Source organism: Rousettus aegyptiacus, unplaced genomic scaffold (genome assembly GCF_014176215.1).
Source record: "Rousettus aegyptiacus isolate mRouAeg1 unplaced genomic scaffold, mRouAeg1.p scaffold_m13_p_4, whole genome shotgun sequence".
NCBI lineage: Eukaryota > Metazoa > Chordata > Mammalia > Chiroptera > Pteropodidae > Rousettus > Rousettus aegyptiacus.
Window position 1 is genome coordinate 34,299,961 of NW_023416307.1, and position 18,938 is coordinate 34,318,898.

An 18,938-nucleotide genomic window follows, 5' to 3' on the forward strand; every position below is an offset into this window, starting at 1 on the left:
GAAGTAGAAATACTACATGCATCACTTCCTTTAGTTCTAACACTTGTGTTACTCCATGACTTATTCAGTAGCAGGTGTTGAACATTGATATAAACCGAATTATGTCTACCAAAGCCAAAAATCCTCCCATTTCCAGTCTCCACTGGCCCAAGGAACACTAATGCCAAACTTACTTCCACATTCAAGTCTCATGCCTCCTGCCAAAACTACTGGCCCATGGAAACTCTGATCTTAAAAATAAAGGCAGAATAAAATGTTTTGTCAAATAGATACCTTGTGATTTTAGGTGACATACTTCTAACTTTGCAGCTTTCTCTGAAGTTAGTAATTGAGATTGCATGGCAGTTAATTACTTAATAACATTTCTTTTTGAATATAGCAAACTCCTTATTAGAACAGAACTGTTCACCATAAAATCTCAAAGTATTTATGTGGTGGAAAAAATGTTCGGAAAACTGGAAATTCTCAATAAAGTCTAGGCATTTGAACGTTCTAAGTGATTTAAAATGATTAATGAATAGATTCCTTTAACCAAATCATTAGTATCAGTAAGATTTTATTTTTTTTTAGTTCTTAACAACTTTATTTTAATGACTATTGATTTAAATGATTTAGACTTAAAGGTTACATAATTTCAGAACATAGGACACATATGATCTCTTTAAAACATTTCTCATTTAGGAAAAAATGCAGTTTTCTGCTAGCATTAATTTAATTTTATATAAACACACTCTTTGAGGCTGAAGCAAATCTGACTGGTTTTCATTGCGCAAATAAAATCTAAAAACTGTTCTTAGACTTATTTCTAAACAGAACTTGTCTCTAATCCTAACATAACAAATATATACATAAATCTTGAATCTTTGGCCAACTGCTCAAGAACGATGTTAACATTACACATAGGAATGCTACGTTTTCTAGAATTTGGCATTTTTAGCGATCAAGAATTACTATATTTTGTAAAGGCAAATACTACTACTTAAAACATAATGCTATAAATAGAATGATATAATTTGTTTCCAAAGACTATTGATATACTAGAGTGATGTGAAAATCATAATAAAAGCTAGATATTTCATGGTAAATTTGAGGGGTATTGTTAAGACTCCAACCTACAAGTTATCTCAGGGTAAACGCTGCAGCCACAAGCGCCAACAATGAGTTTGGGGTAAAGAATTTGGTAAATTTAAAATACTGTTAAAAAGCAGCAAGATTAAAAAGTAACCTTAGGAAGACTGGACTTGAACAGATATTTATTAACTTACTAATTATTTAGAATGTTAGGCAGTGCTTATTAAGATAAAATTATTATCATTCTTTTTAGAGACTAGTATTTTTATATCCATGCATACATCAAAGTTTAACATCTTTTAGGATGCATTTTTTATATTGATAATAGTAGTACTCTTCAGATTACTATAAAGGCATTCTCATATACCTTTAAATCCAGTCAATCACATAATATACAAAATTTGTGTAATCTCTTATCAGGTAGCGATAATGTGAAAATAACATCATATCAATAAATTTTGAACAAAACACTTTATAATAAGTCTGTGGAAGATGCAGTAACTTGGTTCATAATTCTTAGCTGCTTTTCCACAGTTTTGCTTTTTGGATATGGTGGGAAGAACAATCAGTACTTACAAAGAAAACATGTCTTACACAGGAGTTAGGTGCTCAAGTCAGTACATTTCTGTTTTGAGTATTATTTTTAAACAAATATTCTGAAAAACACCTAGATGTATGCATTATAATAAACCTCCTTTAAAATACTACTGTTCTGAGCTAACAGGATAGTAAGGGACACCAAAATTTAGGAAAGAAAGTATTATGTCATGCGATGAAACCAGAAACCTAGAAATTTCAGGATTAATAGCAGGTGGCACAGGGAGCAATAAAAGAGCTGTGATTCAAAGAAGAAATAATGAAATTCTCATGGCATTAAAACATCGAATCAGCAGTTCATAGTTCTTTCATAATAAAAACATCAAGTACAAACATTTTTTAGTTCAAGAATAATTTCTATCTTTCAAAAATTATAATAGTCAAGCTGTCTCAGAGAACATATCAAGACAGGGAACACTCTATCTCATTTTATGAGGTTTTCATAATTTCAGACTAAAATCAGACAGAGATGATGCCTGAAAGAAACTTTGCATATCAACTTTATTTATAAAAATAGACATGAAAATTATAAACAAAATTTTGGCAATATAAGTCACATAATAGCTAAAATCATGATGTTACATTGCAAAGATCGAAATTCCAGTAACACACCTCTAGGTCATTATCACTGATCAAGAAATGAATTTCACTCAGTGAATTATGAGAAATATTCATTTATTAAAGGCACGTTATGAGGTAGAAGGAGGGTCAAGCTTACACCTGGCTAGCCATGTGGAAGTGAAGATACATATGGCGGTGGGAAATGGGTCACAGCCAGGGAAGATAGAAAGCTGTAACCCCAGGGAAGGGCGAGGTCTGCGTTTTATTTAGGGCCATGATGGGTGGTTATAAAGCGTTCTTAGGTGATTGATAAGTGAGGTCATTTTTATTGACACTTGGCTGCTATATAACTCTTTGTCTATGTGCATGTGCACACCCAGATTCAGTCTGCTATAATTAGATTCATGAACTTCCAGGCATAAACATAGTATTATAACGACAGTATAATGAGGCTTAGATTGTGGGCAAATTAGGGTAGTACCTTCTGCTCAAGCCTCTGTGTCCAGATTAAACCAGCTAAGATTATGGCCATCCTGTCCAATAGGGTGTCCTTTAGGCAGTCTCTAGGCTGGGCTTCTACTCCTTTGTTCTCTTATTGCTCATGTCTGACTAGCTACTTAACAATAACACATTCTACTCAGTAGAGTTAATTTTAGGAATGCAAGTTTGAGTGAATGTGGAAAAAAATTAATGTAATCTACCATATTAAAAGGATAATATAATTGTCTTAATAAATGCATTAGAATGTCTGATAAAATTAAATATGCATTCATAGAACATCTCTTATCAATATAAGAAAAGAGGAAGATCTTTAACCTGATACTTAGAATACAACATGGTTGTCAGTATTACACTTTATAAAATAATCTGAAAACTGGAGGAATCTCAGAAACCTAATGCTGAGTGAAAGAAGCAAATCAAAAAAGAATACATATATTAATTATAATTACTGTGCTGAAAGTTGCTAAGAGAATAGATCTTAAATGTTCTCACCATACATAGACACACAAAAAGATAGTTATGTGATGTGTTGTACTTATTAGCTAATGTTATGGTCATAATCATTTTGCAATATATAAATGTTGACTTGGTTATGTCAACGCACTGTACAGCTTAAACAATGTTATATGTCAAATATATATCAATAAAGCTGAAAAAGTAGAACACATATATGTAAGTGTAGTGTAAACCCTGGCAGTTGGTTTTTCCTTTTGTAATGTAAGTGCCTGATTTAAGCTTTGATTGCAGAGGTGTGAACTTCAAGGAGGCTTCAGCTTCAAAGAAAGCTATTTCTGATAAACACATTACCAGCCACACACTAAAGAAGCTGGCAGCTTCTGCCTACTGAGGCTTTGTCATATTAGAGATCTTGGCTAATTTTAATAACTGACCACTTGGGCTACATTTTTTTTTCTGCCCATGCTTTAAATTCCTACTGTTATGTTTTAAATTCAGCAAAAAAGAGTGAATTGGTGAACCCTGGACCCCTACCTTCAACCTCAATAAAAGCAGACCCCCAAGCCCATGTATGCTTCCTTTCTCTACTCAAGACCTCGCTGTATGCCCCACTGATTGTTCCTTATATACTTAAGGGCCTGTAAGTAACAAACATCTTTTTTCTTCAACGTTTCCAATTTGTTATTGCTGAAAGGTGTCTTGCAATCATAATAAGAACCACAAGGGTTGATCCTGTCATAACATTAATTTGGAAAGGGGAGATACTGTGGGAAACTCACGGGGCCCAGGTGAATGCCCCCAAGCATTTTCTAATAGGTATCATTGTTATCTGTAGACTGAGACCAGCACAAAACAATAAGTTACCAATTATGTAGAATAAAAAAAATCATGCTAAGGAATGAAGTTTTAAGAACATAAACATACAAAATATTAAATCTATAAAAAGAAGGAAATGGGACCAGGCACCAAGAGGGATCCCCTAGACAACAACATCCTCTCTGAGAAAAAAAGAAAAAAGAGTGTGTGTGTGTGTGTGTGTGTGTGTGTGTGTGTGTAGTCTTAGGCAGACTTAGCAACCAAAGACCATGTTGGGGCTGGGGAAACTGTCCCTTTATCTCTTTAGTTCTTTAGTTTGGTTGAATAATTCAAACAAAATACAGTAGATTAACAGGAGAAAATCAAAATTTCAATATGTGAATATGGGCAATTTACATAAGCATTAAACTTCCAGAGACAGTGAGAAAACATTGAGTATATAGTACATTTTGGACAAAAAAGAAAAAGGAGAAATTGGGAATTAGATTTCAGAAGTGAGAATGCATGACTTACAGGTAGTTTAGAAAGAGCAAAACATGCACAGCAGGTAAATTCTTGGTAGGCAACTCAGAAATAATGGAACATGGAGTGTAGCTAGGATACCATGTTTGGAGTCTAACTAATACTAGAGTGAAAATTCTTAAGGTGATTATGCCACGTTTCCCTTTCTAAAGTGTTTTTTTCTAAATTTTTTTAAGGGGGAAGTGAAAAACTCTTCTTGAGCTTGCTGGGCTTTAATCGATTTCAGTTTGAAATAATCTGCATGCCAGAGTGGCTCATTCCAGGGACACTCGCTCCAGACCTCACAGTCCTAATAGCCCTCGCCAGTACTGTCTATACCCACAGCTTTGGTCTCTAAGGACCCCTGCAATCTTATATAAGACAAATTAGACATGTTAAAAAATTGTAAGGAGGCAAAAAAGGCCACTAAATACTTTTAAAAGGGTCAATTCATCAAAAGGATATATTGATTGTAAATATATATGCACCCAGCATTAGAACCTCTATAATGAACAAATATTAACAAATCTGAAGGCAGAAACAAATATCAATGAAATAATAGTAGGGAACTTTAGTATCTTACTTTAAACAATAGATCTATCATCCAGATAGAAAATCAATAAGAAAATATTGGAGGTGAACTACACTTTAGAGGACACGAATCTAAGACATATACAGAACATTCTGCTCAACAGCAGCAGAACGCAGATTTTTCTCAAGCATGCACAAAACATCCCCAAGACAGATCATAGGACACAAAACAAGTTATAACAAATATCTTTTCTGACTATGAAGTTATGAAACTAGAAATCAATAGTAGGAAGAAAGCTGGAAATTAAACAATATGGAGAACTTAAACAGCATACTCCCAAACAACCAGTGTATCATGGAAAAAATCAAAAGGGAAATCAAAAAATATCTTGAGACAAACAAAAATGGAAACAGAACATCCCAAAATTTATGAAATGCAGCAAAAACACTTCTTAGACAATGTTTATAAATGAAATTCCTACATCAAAAAAATAAATCTCACATACACAACTTAACTTTGCACTTCATGGAACTAGAAAAAGAACAACAACAAAAAAAAGCCTGAAGTTAGCAGCAGGACTGAAACAACAAAGATCAGAGCAGAAATGAAATAGAGACAAGAAAAACAATAGAAAAGATTAATGAAACTAAGAACTGTTGTTTTTCTTTTGAAAAGATAACAACTGACAAAACTTTGGCTATATTAACTAGGAAAGAGAGAAGTGTCAAAATCAGAAATAAAGCAGGAGACCTTACAACAAATGCCATAGAAATAAAAAGGAACATAAGAGATTACTATGAACAATTATATGCCTACTAATTGGACAGCCTAGAAGAAACTGAGAAATTCTTAGAAACATTGAATCATGACAAAATTAAAAATTTGAATAAGTCTACAACTACAAAGAAGATTGAATCAATAATCAGAAACTTCCCAACAAAGAAAACCCAGGACCAGATGGCTTTACTGTTGAATTGTAGTAAACATTGAAAGGAGAATTAATGCCAGTCTTTCTCAAAGTCTTCCAAAAAAATAAAGACATGTTTTGTGAGGCAAGCATTTCCCTTATACGACAGAAGACAAGAATAATACAAGAAAAGAAAGTTACAGGCCAATATTTCTGATGAGCCTAGGTGTAAAAAAATCCTTGATGAAATACTAGCAAACAGAATTCTTCATTTTATTAAAATAAGCATACGCTATGATCGAATGTAATTTACCCCTGAGGTACAAGAATGGTTAAAAATATGCAAATCAGTAAATTTGATATACCAAATTAACAGAAAAAAGGGTAAAAATTATATAATCATCTCAATAGGTACAGGAAAAAAACATGACAAAATTCAACATCCTTCATGATAAAAATTTTCAACAAATTAAATAGAAAAGAAATGTGCATAATAAATGCCAGCTATGACAAGCCCACGGCTCATATCATATTTAATGATGAAGAGCTAAAAGCTTTTCCTGTGAGATCTATTAGAACATATAAACAAATTTTATAAAGTTGCAAGATACAAAACTGATATAAAAATTAGTTGTGGTTTTACATACAGCAAATTAAATTTTAAAAAATTTAAAAACAATCCCTTTTACCATAACACTAAAAACGAATCCTTAATATATGTGATACCAAAGCAAACACACAATAAAATACTTAGGAATAAACTAAGGAAGTGAAAAGCTTGTACACTGAAAACTATAAACATTGATGAAAAAAATTGAAAAGATATAAATAAATTGGGGGGGAAATCTCATATTCTTGGATTAGAAGAATTACTATTGTTAAAATGTCCATACCGTTCAAAATGATCTACAGAATTACTGAAATTCCTATCAAAATTTCATTGATATTTTTTCTAAAAATTGTATTGAACTGCAAAAGACCCTGAATAACCAAAGCAGTCTTCAGTATGAAGAACAAAGGTGTGGGCACCGAGCTTCTTGATTTCAAACTATTACAAGACTATAGTAATCAAAACATTATAGTATTGGCATGAAAACAGATCAATGATCTGTTCAATTGAAAATGACCAGTGAAACATCCAAAAATCAAAAATAGATCAAACAGAATAGAGAATCCAGAAATGAACCCGTGTATGTATGGTCAATTAATTTTTGACAAAGGATCCAAGAACACACAACTGGTAAAGAATAGTCTCTTCGATAAATGTTGGGAAAACTGGATATCCACATGCAGAACATGATATTAGACTCCTGCCTTCTCTTTCTCTTTCTTTCTCTCTCTCTGTCTCCCTCCCTCCCTCCTTCCTTCCCTCCATCCCTTCCTCACTCCCACTCTCCCTACCTCCCTCCCTCTCTCTCTCTCACATGCATGCATGTGCGCGCACACACACACACACATACATACACAACCAGAAATGGAGTAAAGATTTAAATATAAAATCTGAAATATTTCTAGGGGGAAAAAAAAAGGCTACTTCTTGACATTGGTAGTCACAATATTTTTTTGGATATGACAAAGATCCTGATTAGACATGCCTCCAAAGAAGATATGCAATTAATCAACAGATACATGAAACATTGCTAATCACCAGGGAATACAAAACAAAACCACAATAAGATGGTACCTCACACCTATTAGGCTGTCTATTATCAAAAAGCAGGAGATAACAAGTGCCAGTGAGGATGTGAAGGAGAGGAAACCTGTGTGCACTATTGTTAGGGATGTAAACTGGTACAGCCATTAAGAAAAACAATATGGAGGTTCCTCAAAAAATTAAAAATAGAACTATATGTTCCAGAAATACCCCTTCTAGATTATATATATATATATATATATATATATATATATATATATATATGATGAAATGTTATTCAGCCTTTAAAAAAGTCATACTATATGCAGTAAGATAGATGGACTTTGAGGATACTGTGATAGAGTCTGATAGTATAATAAGCCAGACCAAGAAAGAAAGATATTGCATAGTATCTCTTATGTGGAATCTGAATAAAAAAGAAAAAAGAAAAAGTCAAACTCATAGAAACAGTAGAATCAAAGTTGCCAGGAGTTTGGTGCTGGAGGAAATAAGGAGATATTGGTCAAAGAGTACAAGCCTTCAGTTGTGAGATGAATATGTTCTGAGGATCTAATGTACAGCATGGTGAGTGTAGTTAATATACTAAATCGTATATTTGAAATTTGCTAAGGGAATAGATTTAAGTGTTTTCAACCCACAAAAGCATGCTTAGGCAACTGTGCGAGGTGCTGGATGTGCTAATTTGACTCTGATAATTATTTCACAATGTACATATATATCACATCGTCATGTCGTATGCTTTAAATATACACAATTTCATTTGTCAATTATCCTCCCCCCACAAAAGATAAATAAATAAAAAGCCTAGTTAAAAGTCAACCTATCAGTCTTATTCAGAATAAGAAATAAAATTATTTAATCATCTCTTCCATAAACTTATATAGCACTGATGATTGGTCAAACTGGATATTTAAAAAATAATAATAGAAATCACCTTAAAAATAGAAAACAACTGGAACTTTTTTTTATTATTTCATCTTCCTTTTAAACCATGTCAATACATCTACCTTTTGTTTCCAGTAATACCTTCCTATACCATTGTATGTAATTTTTTTTTCATTGCATGTATTTTTTTTTTTTTTTTTTTTTTTTGCGGTGGCAGGGTGGGGTGTGTTTCACTTTGGGTTTCTTGAACAGACAATCCTATAAGAAACAAGTATGTATGAGAAAAGTAATGTGAAGAGCAAAACTAACAGTAATATTAAAATATCCACTTAGGTAGTAGTTTGGATAGTAAAAATTTTCTATAAGAATATATATTTTTGCAAAAAAAAGAAGCTGGTCCTTTTGCATCACAGCCACAAACAAAACAAAACTTTATTGGATTATTATTTTTTAAATTTTCCATGTCTGAATCTATGGTAGGTTCTATGCATATATACTTTTTTTAACAAATTTTTCTGGCTTCTAGGATATCATAAACAAAAGTAATCGCTATGGATTATGGAACAGGTATAGGAATAAATATATAGACTTTAGCAAGCACACACAGAAATTAATTTCATATTTTATATTGGTTTGATGATCTTTGCTTGGTTTCACCATGATACACTGATTTTATTACATATCATTGTGGTCATAGCAGCATGTATTTTGGCATGTAATTTGTATCAAAAAGTTCTGTCTGTATTATTTTAAATAGCAATAGCTGTGTATTAATCACATAGCCTATATGGAATCGTTGTAATTATAATACAGAACTGTCTCAACCAACAGGACTCCTGTCTTTGGAACTGAATTTTAAATGGATTGTATTGACGTCAATTGAAGGGTCAAAACTAATAAAAGAACTAGTTGGCATGAATCATTGTCTTCTCTGCAGTCCTATAGTACTTTTTAAGTTCTTAATTTAAGAACTTCATTCATGTTTGATTTAGTGCAATTTCTGTTCACGTTCATCACCTCTACCTGTGTTTCTTGTGTAATGTCCTGTCTCATTCATCTTTCATATCCCACAGCTATTAATTGCTCATATATTAAACAATCATAACTCAAAAGAATAAATATTTTTATTTAGAGTGTGCTTTTTAAATTTCTTACAGAAATTTGGTACAACTGTACACAAGTGAAGATGACATAGAAATTTCAAAGAAGATTGGGACTCAGTGGACGTCTTTGGGCTTAGAAGATGTACAGTTTGTAAATTACTCTGTGCTGCTCAATCTGCCAGGCCCTTCTCCCAACTCTGTGACTCTGAGCAGTAGCGGCCAATGCTTTCATCCTAATGGCCAGCCTTGCAATGAAGAAGCCAGAAAACCTAACAGCCAAGATCTGCTCTACTCATATGCAGCCTATTCTGCCAAAGGAACTCTCAAGGTAATATGACCATTTGTCTCTGTCATTTACAGTGAAATGAAATTAGAAAACAGCAGCTTTCATGTAAATTGAACTAACTGGCAAGACGCAGCACACGAAAGTAACCATTAAATGTTCTCAGTGTAGAGGTGCCAGAAAAGAGAAAGGAAGATTTGGATTGTCTGACCCTTTACTTGTCATATTTTGAAAGTGAAGATACGTTAGAAGAATTTAATTCAAAAGTGTTGAATGTGTGACTGAATCATTCACATTTTGCTTAGTTCATAGAGAACATGTTTATTTCATTCTTTGGTTTTGAAGAGGCAAATTTTAATAGATATTAATACGGACAGAAAGAATATAGAGGTGATTGTGTTTTGAAACTGTATAGGAACACAAGAACTAGAGTAGGAAACGTGATTATTTACAGATTTAAGATTTAAAATACAGTGCTTCTGCTTTCTTACTACAGAACACCAGAGCTAGGGAACCAGGTTTGAATTATTGCTTTACTGTTTTCTGGGTTAGTGGTGCTTTTGTTTTGTTTTATTTTGTTGTATGTGTTTTTGTGTGTGGTGTTTTTTTGGCATTGTGGTTAAGTGTGTGGTTCCCAGAACCATATAAACTAGTTTTTAATCTCAGCTCCCCAATTATCCACTGTTCCTTACACATTTAGAATTAAGTCTGTTCATCTCTGTAATATGGATACAAAATAGTTCCAACATCAAGAGGTTATTGTGAGAATTAAATTAACTAATATATCTAAACCTTAGAGGACAGAGCCTAGCATGAAGTAAGGACAACATACCAGTTAGATACAATATATAATTGGTCACTAATTTTCTTAAAAATCAAGTTTTTTGTCTCCATTTAAGGTATCAGTTTAATATACAGTTTCAGTCTTTTATAATACTATAGATTAGCTGTCCCCAATCTTTTTGGCACCAAGGACTTGTGTGACTATGAGAGTCTAATTAATGCCCGATGATCTGAGGTGGAGCCAAGGCAGTGATGTTAGTGCTGGGGAGCGACTGCAAATACACATAAAACTTCGCTCCCTCGATACCACTCACCTCCCCTCCTATTCTGTTATGCAGCCCAGTTTCTAACAGGCCATGGACGGGTACTGGTCCATGGCCCAGAGGTCGGGGACCCCTGTTGTAGATTATCTCATTTAATACAAATGAAATAATGTTTATTTTCTGACTGTTGTTAATTATTGGCACAGATTTTTTAGATCTAACTTTTTATTAACTCTGATTAATCTATAAAATATTCAAATCACTTAAAGTTACTTTTCAGAAATACATGCTTATTCCTATATATACATATTTATTTTTTTGGATGGTGTGGTTGCAAGAGGCAATTTACTGATGGTTTGTCATTACTTGTGTTCTTTGTCATATTATTCTCTTTTAGCAAAAGGACTACATATGAACAGCACCACTTTGAAAAGCTAATCACTAATTAAAAGTTAATAAATATAATACTAAATGTCTGTAGTATTTCTAGTATAGGACTCATATATAATTTCATTAATATATACTACTTCTGGTAGGCAATAATGGAAACATACCTCTGTATAAATAAAAATAGAGAAAGGCTACTAGCACTCTTACTTTAGTTCAGAAGCTTTGATCTTAAGTCAAGATCCTAAAGTTACCCCACATAGTTTCTCTTAGACCCTCAATCCTGCATAGGCCACCCACATATCTAGTGTTCTTTTATACCAGTTACTGCAGTCCAGCACAGCCATCTCCTCTCTTAAACAAAAGCATGTTTGAAGCACAAAGCAACAACAAAAACCCCAAGAATTTGAGTGGGTCCTTGGAACCATCCCATTTATCTGCTTTTCAATTTTGTGTGGCAAACATTCATTATGTCTTGACTGAGGTGATATAGAAAAGCCACAACGCTACCGCTTGTATCCCTGTTTCATCAGTGCGATCCTCTTTAATAATCCACTAGACTCACTGGATTTTTTTTTTTTTAATGTTCGTATGTGACCATTCCTCTGAGAGTTTTCTACACATTTATCTTTTAGTTATAAATGTTTAAATTTCCTTTGTTTCGAATAAAAGAGAACCAAGGTCATTAAAGAATCACAGAATTACCTTAATGTTCATGAAGTCATAAGTAATTTGGGATCCTTGTACCATTTATAAATACTATAAAAACTATTGCTTTAAACAAATAAGTATAGAAAAAGAGTTAAAATGTAGCTATTAAATGGGAGAAAGAAAGTTAACTGTAGATGTAGAAACATACTCCATATTTGAAATATTCGGCCTAACTATAAGGGGTAGTGTTAAAGGAACTAAAGAGCAATTATGGATAAACAAACCCCTCTATCTGAAGAACATAATTTGAGAAATTAACCAAGCAAGTTAGATGAAGACACTGACTATAACTATTTTAGAATTATAGTAATAATTCAAAGCTATTACAGCAATTACATGTTAATTGAAATATTCAATAAAGGATATAATAAGTTATTGTAATAAGTTATTGATATTGATTTTTTAAACTATAGTAATTTATTATGATTTTCAAAAGCAAAGCAACTTATAGGTGACTATATTATATACATACAGAATGCTTACATGTATTTTTTATTCATGTTTTAGACAGACATATTATGGAAACTCCCACATATTTATTAATAGGCTACTAGCGATTTTTGGTATCCCTTCAGATCATTCCCTAATTCAAATCAAACTTGAGAGGTTGCTGCTGTTGATTCAGGCATACCTAATTTTTGATTTTGAGTACATTGCGTTTGCATGAATTTCTATCAGGCAGAGCCATTAACAAGTTCTTATATTACGCTAGTCTGACTGCCAGCACAATGCCCCATGACTTTTGCTTTTGACAAGGTTATTTGCGGAAGAGGAGTGCCCCTTTTCTTTGAAGAGCTGTCATGTCCATTCATCATATGACCGTTTTGTATAAGCTTCCAATTTTTGCTTTCTGGTAATAGTCTAAACAGAATTTGTGATATCTGAGATCTACTTCGAAAACCTACTTAGTGCCAGCATGATGGATGGTGTACTTTGCAACTTCTTTGTAATTCATTGTGCACTGGAAAGGTGACATTGTTTACCCCATCATAATGACAGGTGGGTCAGTAAAAGTGTCCTAAGGAGAGTTGTCCTGTCAGATGCAAAATACATATTAAAATGGATACATAAATAATTTAGCATGAGTGAAGTTAGCTTCAGGGAATAACCAGTAATTTATATTTTTATTAAAAGGTAAATATCAACTATAATGTCATTATAATGTTAAAGACACTGGTAGTGAGTATTGACAATGTCTAGTCAGTTTTATAAATAGAGCATATGGCTTTATGTAATTCCTGTGCAATTTTTTCTTTTGTCCTTTGTGAAACCCACATGGATGCAGAAAAGCAAAGGGAACAATTAATATTTAATGTAGGTTGGTCAGATTGAGTCAGCCATGTCCTTATTTGTGAACAGGGGATTTGTTTTTATTCCAATATATTTTATGGATTTTGGTATTTTCTTTATGTTAAATATTGTTTTGTGTTTTAAAGACAAGCCAAATAATACAATTTTATGGAGAAATTTATTTTCACTAACCCATTAACTGTGGGTAAAATATTGTTATCAACACAGTTATCATTACCCCATTACTCAGAGAGTCCAGACTAGCACCCTTCCTTATCAGTTGCATGACTGGTTTGATTACTTCAATTCTGTAAGTCTCAATGTTCTTATTTATATTAGAGGAATAATGATAGAACCTCCAAGGGTCATTGTGGGGAAGAAATGATATAAACCATGTAAAGTGCCTGGCACTTAGAAAGCACTCGGTAAATGTTAGCTATTGTTATTATTAAAATTTGGTATAAAATAGACACATTTGAATGGGAGAAATTAAGAAAATATCAGAGCTATATGTTGTAAGTTTTGGAAGTATAATTCTTTACCCTGTTGTCTAAATATAATCTTCCTGTCCTGCTTAACATGACAAATTTTAATTATTAGGGAGGGAAATGCCTTGATAATTATGTGTAAAAAATAAACTATATATAAATTCCAGATCACATTTTTAATTGAAAACTGAAAGCCCAAAGAGACTAGGAATGAACTATTTTATTTTTGAATATAAAATGATGAATTATGCCAAGTAGGGCCCAAAGAGCATTGTTTGTCTTTGTTTTATAAAATATCAAGACGTAGTTACATATATAAAATCTGAACACTGTGTCAAATATTTTGTTACAAAGTCTTAAAAAGTGTAACTACTGCATGGAATCTTTGAATAACTTACAATTAGATTATTTTCTCATTACTAGGAAAACTTTTTCTCTATTTTTAATGTTCTCAAACAAAAGCAAACTTATCAGTGTTATGGCAAAAAGACAGAGCTATATGCATTCGGCTCTAAAGGATTCCAGTTTAGATAAAAATATCAGAAAGTTAAAGGAGTGAAATGGAATTGTATTATTGTCTCTTAATGAAGATGAAGCCTCTGTCTCACTAACAGAGAAATGTGAGCTTGGGGCAGTTTTTCAATGTTGAAATGACTTTGCATTATATTTGTCTCCTCTTTTTCCCCTTTTCATCCATCTTTTGATCAACAATGAACAGTTGTGAGATAAATGGCTATGAGCACAGTTGTATAAAGTTGTTAATTTATTTTTAAATTACGTAAAATCCCTTTGCCCAACATGATCTCCTGTTTCTGATTTTATGAGCTCTGGGCACCGAGTTAATAGAACAATTTCATAATTTCTGCTTTTTTATTTGAAGATAACATCTATGAGACTTTCCCACATGTTTTCATATATTGAAGGTATATACATTTTCTGTATTTAAAATTTAGATAAAAGCAGTCATAAATAAGTGATGTATTAGAACATGTTCTATAGCCTAATATTTGTTGGAGAGATTCTGTCTTCTACCTAGAGGGAAAAAAACAAAAGCTTATTTTTGTAAAATAAAAGTTTTAAAAGAGAGATAGCTGAATTTAACTAAGTAGTTAAAGTGTAATGGACTATTTCCCCCTCTTCATTAAAACAAACATGACATTTTTAGCGAGAAAGTGACTACAGACTTCTAATTTGACTGAAATTATTTGTAAAGTGAATTTCCATAATAATTGTAACTTGACAGGAAATTCTGAGTCAGGATTTTTATTTTTACTTTTTGGTGTGCTTTAAAGCATACCACTTATAAAGTTAAGTGGTAATGTAATGTCCTTAGCAGATTTAATTTATATTTTAATTTCCATAAAATATCAATATTTACATAAATATGTAGCTAACGAATATGGTTTACCTCACTTCACAACTAGAGAGATCTGTGCAAAAATTGATCCATCGATTTATGCACTATTTTGATATATGAATCTAAGTGACTAAAAGAAGCAGAATTCTGTCATATTACTTTCACTGCCTTCAAAAATTCTCTTGAATGAATTTGCAACTTCTTCAATATCCTTATCTTAATAAGTTGAGTATCATTTATTAAATAAAGTGCCCTTTGATTATTATCTGTTTTTTTTCCATATTTTAATTTGATACTGAAAGATTGACAGAATAATACAGAATTTAGCCAGCTGGACGTGTCATGAATATAGCTAGGTATATTTAACATTCAGCAAATGCATGAATAGTGTTTTTTATATGTCAGTCACAAGGGATAAAGCAATTGATAAGAAAGCTTTGGGCACTGCCCCTCTGTAGCTGGTCTTCTAATAGAAGAAACTGGCAGTTAGGTAAGCAATTACAACACTCCATGGCTCAATACTGCTATGAACACTACCAAGTTATTTAAATATCCTAAACTTCAGTTCCCTCATCTAAAAAGTGGGCAGAAATATGTACCAAATATAAATGTTCTGAAGAGAGACTGAAAACAATTGATACAATCTCCATAGTAAAATGTTAGGTACACAGGACATAAATGTTTAAATATTGATTTCTTTTTTTTAATATAATTTTATAAGTCCTATCCAACTTACTCCTTTTCATAATACACACTTGCACATGTACATCATCACACACACACACACACACACACACACGCCCTATATTTAATTTCGGATTTTCTAACACTTGGGGTTTCCTGTGACCCTCGTTTTGCTGATATCTTTCTTGCTGTTACCCATCTCTTGTCCTCCACCGCTTCTTAACTTTTCCCACATTGCTACCACCTAGACAAAAGTTTCAACCCATATCTCTAATGCATACCCGTTTCTGTTTTCAACCACCTAGCAAAGCCTTAAATAGTGTATTGTCCTGCCAATTTAAAAGGTCAGGCACAAGTGTCCCCATCGTGTGCTGGATTGGCTCAAGCCAGCTTTTTCCTGCTAGTGAAAGGTGATTCTGTGAATCTTTCTAATTCTGGTCTGATATTGAAGCCACATAAATTTTTAAATACTACACATCACATTTGTTTTGTGTTTGTCCCAGAGATTAGTTTCGCTAACATACAACTTCTCAGGACTCATCAAGGGACTGGTATGACAATTACAGCATGGGCACAATAATAGGGGTGGGGGATGTTGGACAGAGCCAAGGGCAAGGACAATGTTATTGGGCAGAAAGTAAGCGTTCACTCAGATTCCACTTCAAACCCCATAAACCTTTCATCCAAGGCCACAGAGGCCACTCAAAAGTCAATAATAGTATTGTAAGGGGTGGGGAATTTCCTTCTGGTTTCCTTCTGAAAGAGAACTTTCTATGGTCAGATAGAGTTTACCTTCTAGAAAGAACTTAGGGAAGATCAAGGAGTAAGTTCAAGAACTTTTTCAAATTATCTGTCAGGTGTATACTTTCCTGATACTTCCACCTCCTGGAACATGTTGCAAAATATCTGCTGAACTTCCATCCTTGCCCTCAAACAACTGGGACTGGTCCATCATTTTCCTCCCTAGACTTTCAAGACAGGGATCCTGTTTGCCCTCCAGCCTTACCCAGGAGGGATGATTGAGTCATTTCAGGATACTTATCCCTAGAGCAATTAACCAGCAACATTGCCGTTATTGATTTTTTTTTTAAATAGTCTAAGTTTTAGTTTACTATAGGGACACAGTAAATTGGTTAAACATGGAAAAAGTGATAAAGTTACAGAAACTCTTATAATCTATTATCACTGATGTTCATGGAAATATATATGGAGTAGGATTAATCACTTTGACACTAATTTATTTTATTCATTCTCATTTTGAGAAAGAATAATCTAGATCCAATTGCTTTATACTTCTTTTATTTCTAGATTTTGTAGGCTAATGGGGCCAAGTCTTATTTTCAATCTATAAACATTCTTTAAGGCATAGCATACCTGAAAGTCTTCCGAACTGTTAATGTCTTTATTTACATTTTTTATTGTCAGGCTCTCAGTGAGAGGAAGTAAATATAGTAAGTTTTTTGTAACTCATTTTCCTCTATACCTTTAGAAACTAAAAAATAATCTGTCCCATATTGTTGGAAATATATAAATAAATAAAAACTTCTCCCTTTAAAACTCTCTCTTCCTTGGACTTCAATAATTCCATTTTTTCCAGAGTATTTTCCTACTTCTATACATATTTTATGATTTTTGAAAAATATAGTTTTAGCTTTTAAAATTAGTTTTTAATATAAATGGCTAACAGAAAACATACTCTGGCTGATTGCTATTTTCAAATGTTGGCCAAATAATACAAAAATGTGTCTAAATATTCTTTGAGGGTCTACTTGCTAACTTTGGGACAACTTAAAGATATTTTTCTTCCCGACAATCTGCATTTTCTTAATCTTATATGCAATCTTATTTTAAACTTTAATGATTTTGTCTATTAACTTTGGAGACTGTAGACATAATGTATAGAAATGCAATTCTGACAGAACCGTGCTTTATGTTGGTTAAATTTCTATGTTACAATTGTTTTAATTTTGTCATTTGTAAAGATATGTGTAATAAGTTAGATTATAAGACATTTTGCAAATATGTTAAATAATTTCTACGTCCAAGATAAGTAACTACTCTGGCTTATCTTTGTTATATTTGGTATCAAAACATGCTCACTGTGCATTTAGCATATCATTGTAGCCAGCATTTTTTTCAGCAAGAAAAAAACAGTGATACAAGCCACTCCTTCATCTGATTGTTAAAACCAAAGACAATAAAATGAATTGTGTTTCTCATGCTTAATGCTGAATTCAGATTTGCACACAGCCTGGTGTACCTTCTGATTAACTGGAGTCCATTTTTCTGGATTACTACATGTGCTGTTCCAGTTATTAAATAGCATAAATAAATTTTAATTTAAATATTAATTATTCTAGTTAACGATTCTTTCATATTAAAATATTAATATTTTATATAGCTCCCCACTTATGCTAATCGCTAATGGGTCTTGATTAGCTAAGACTGCTGTTCCGAGAAGGAGTTTGAAAAGGCATGATTGACTAGTGACATATACCACAGTAGTGGGAGAAAGCAGCATTCATTTTCAAGCTTCAATACATTGCGGTTTTCATAATAATGTCCATGATGATAAGCCCTTGAATGAACTTGAGAAAGAATTGCTAATAAAATTCTAACAATCTCTGAATTTTGAATTCTTCATAAATACAGATATGCTTGTGCTTTTTAGAAAGGAGAGAGGTAAACATGGAAGATCTTTTTGACTTTACAAGTAGTTAAGCATAAGCATTTTAATTTGAAGAATGTTCAAGAGCTAGATTATATAAGATAGTAAATTTCTAAAGTAAAACTTTATCAAGATGAATGATACTTCTAATAATGTATTTTGTCAGTATGAGAAATGCTTGGATTTACCATTTCTAATTTTGAGTAGAAAATTACTGTTTTAGTTAAAGTAGGCTTTTCAAACATTCTGTACATTCAAAATCTCTCTTTAGAGAGGAACCAGGAGGATTCAGAGTGATTGATTTGGTTGAAAATGTCAAGTCTGAAAAATTGCAAAGCATTTATCATTTTGTAAACATGAATGATTTTTGCTCCCTCAAGGTAGAAGAGGAACATGACACTGGATTGTCCCTCAGTGTGGCACCCAGGCCACCCACACAT

The 18,938-nt window shown here is 32.7% G+C and overlaps 1 protein-coding gene across 2 annotated transcripts in view; it reads left to right on the forward strand.

Moving 5' to 3' along the window:
* The window catches only part of NAALADL2 (N-acetylated alpha-linked acidic dipeptidase like 2), a 798,563-nt gene that overhangs the window by 306,519 nt on the left and 473,106 nt on the right, over positions 1-18,938 (forward strand). For both annotated transcript variants that reach the window (XM_016156514.2, XM_016156436.2), the window contains exon 3: positions 9,639-9,912. In XM_016156514.2, coding sequence (XP_016012000.2) covers positions 9,639-9,912 — 274 coding nt within the window. The remainder of the gene's footprint in view (positions 1-9,638; positions 9,913-18,938) is intronic.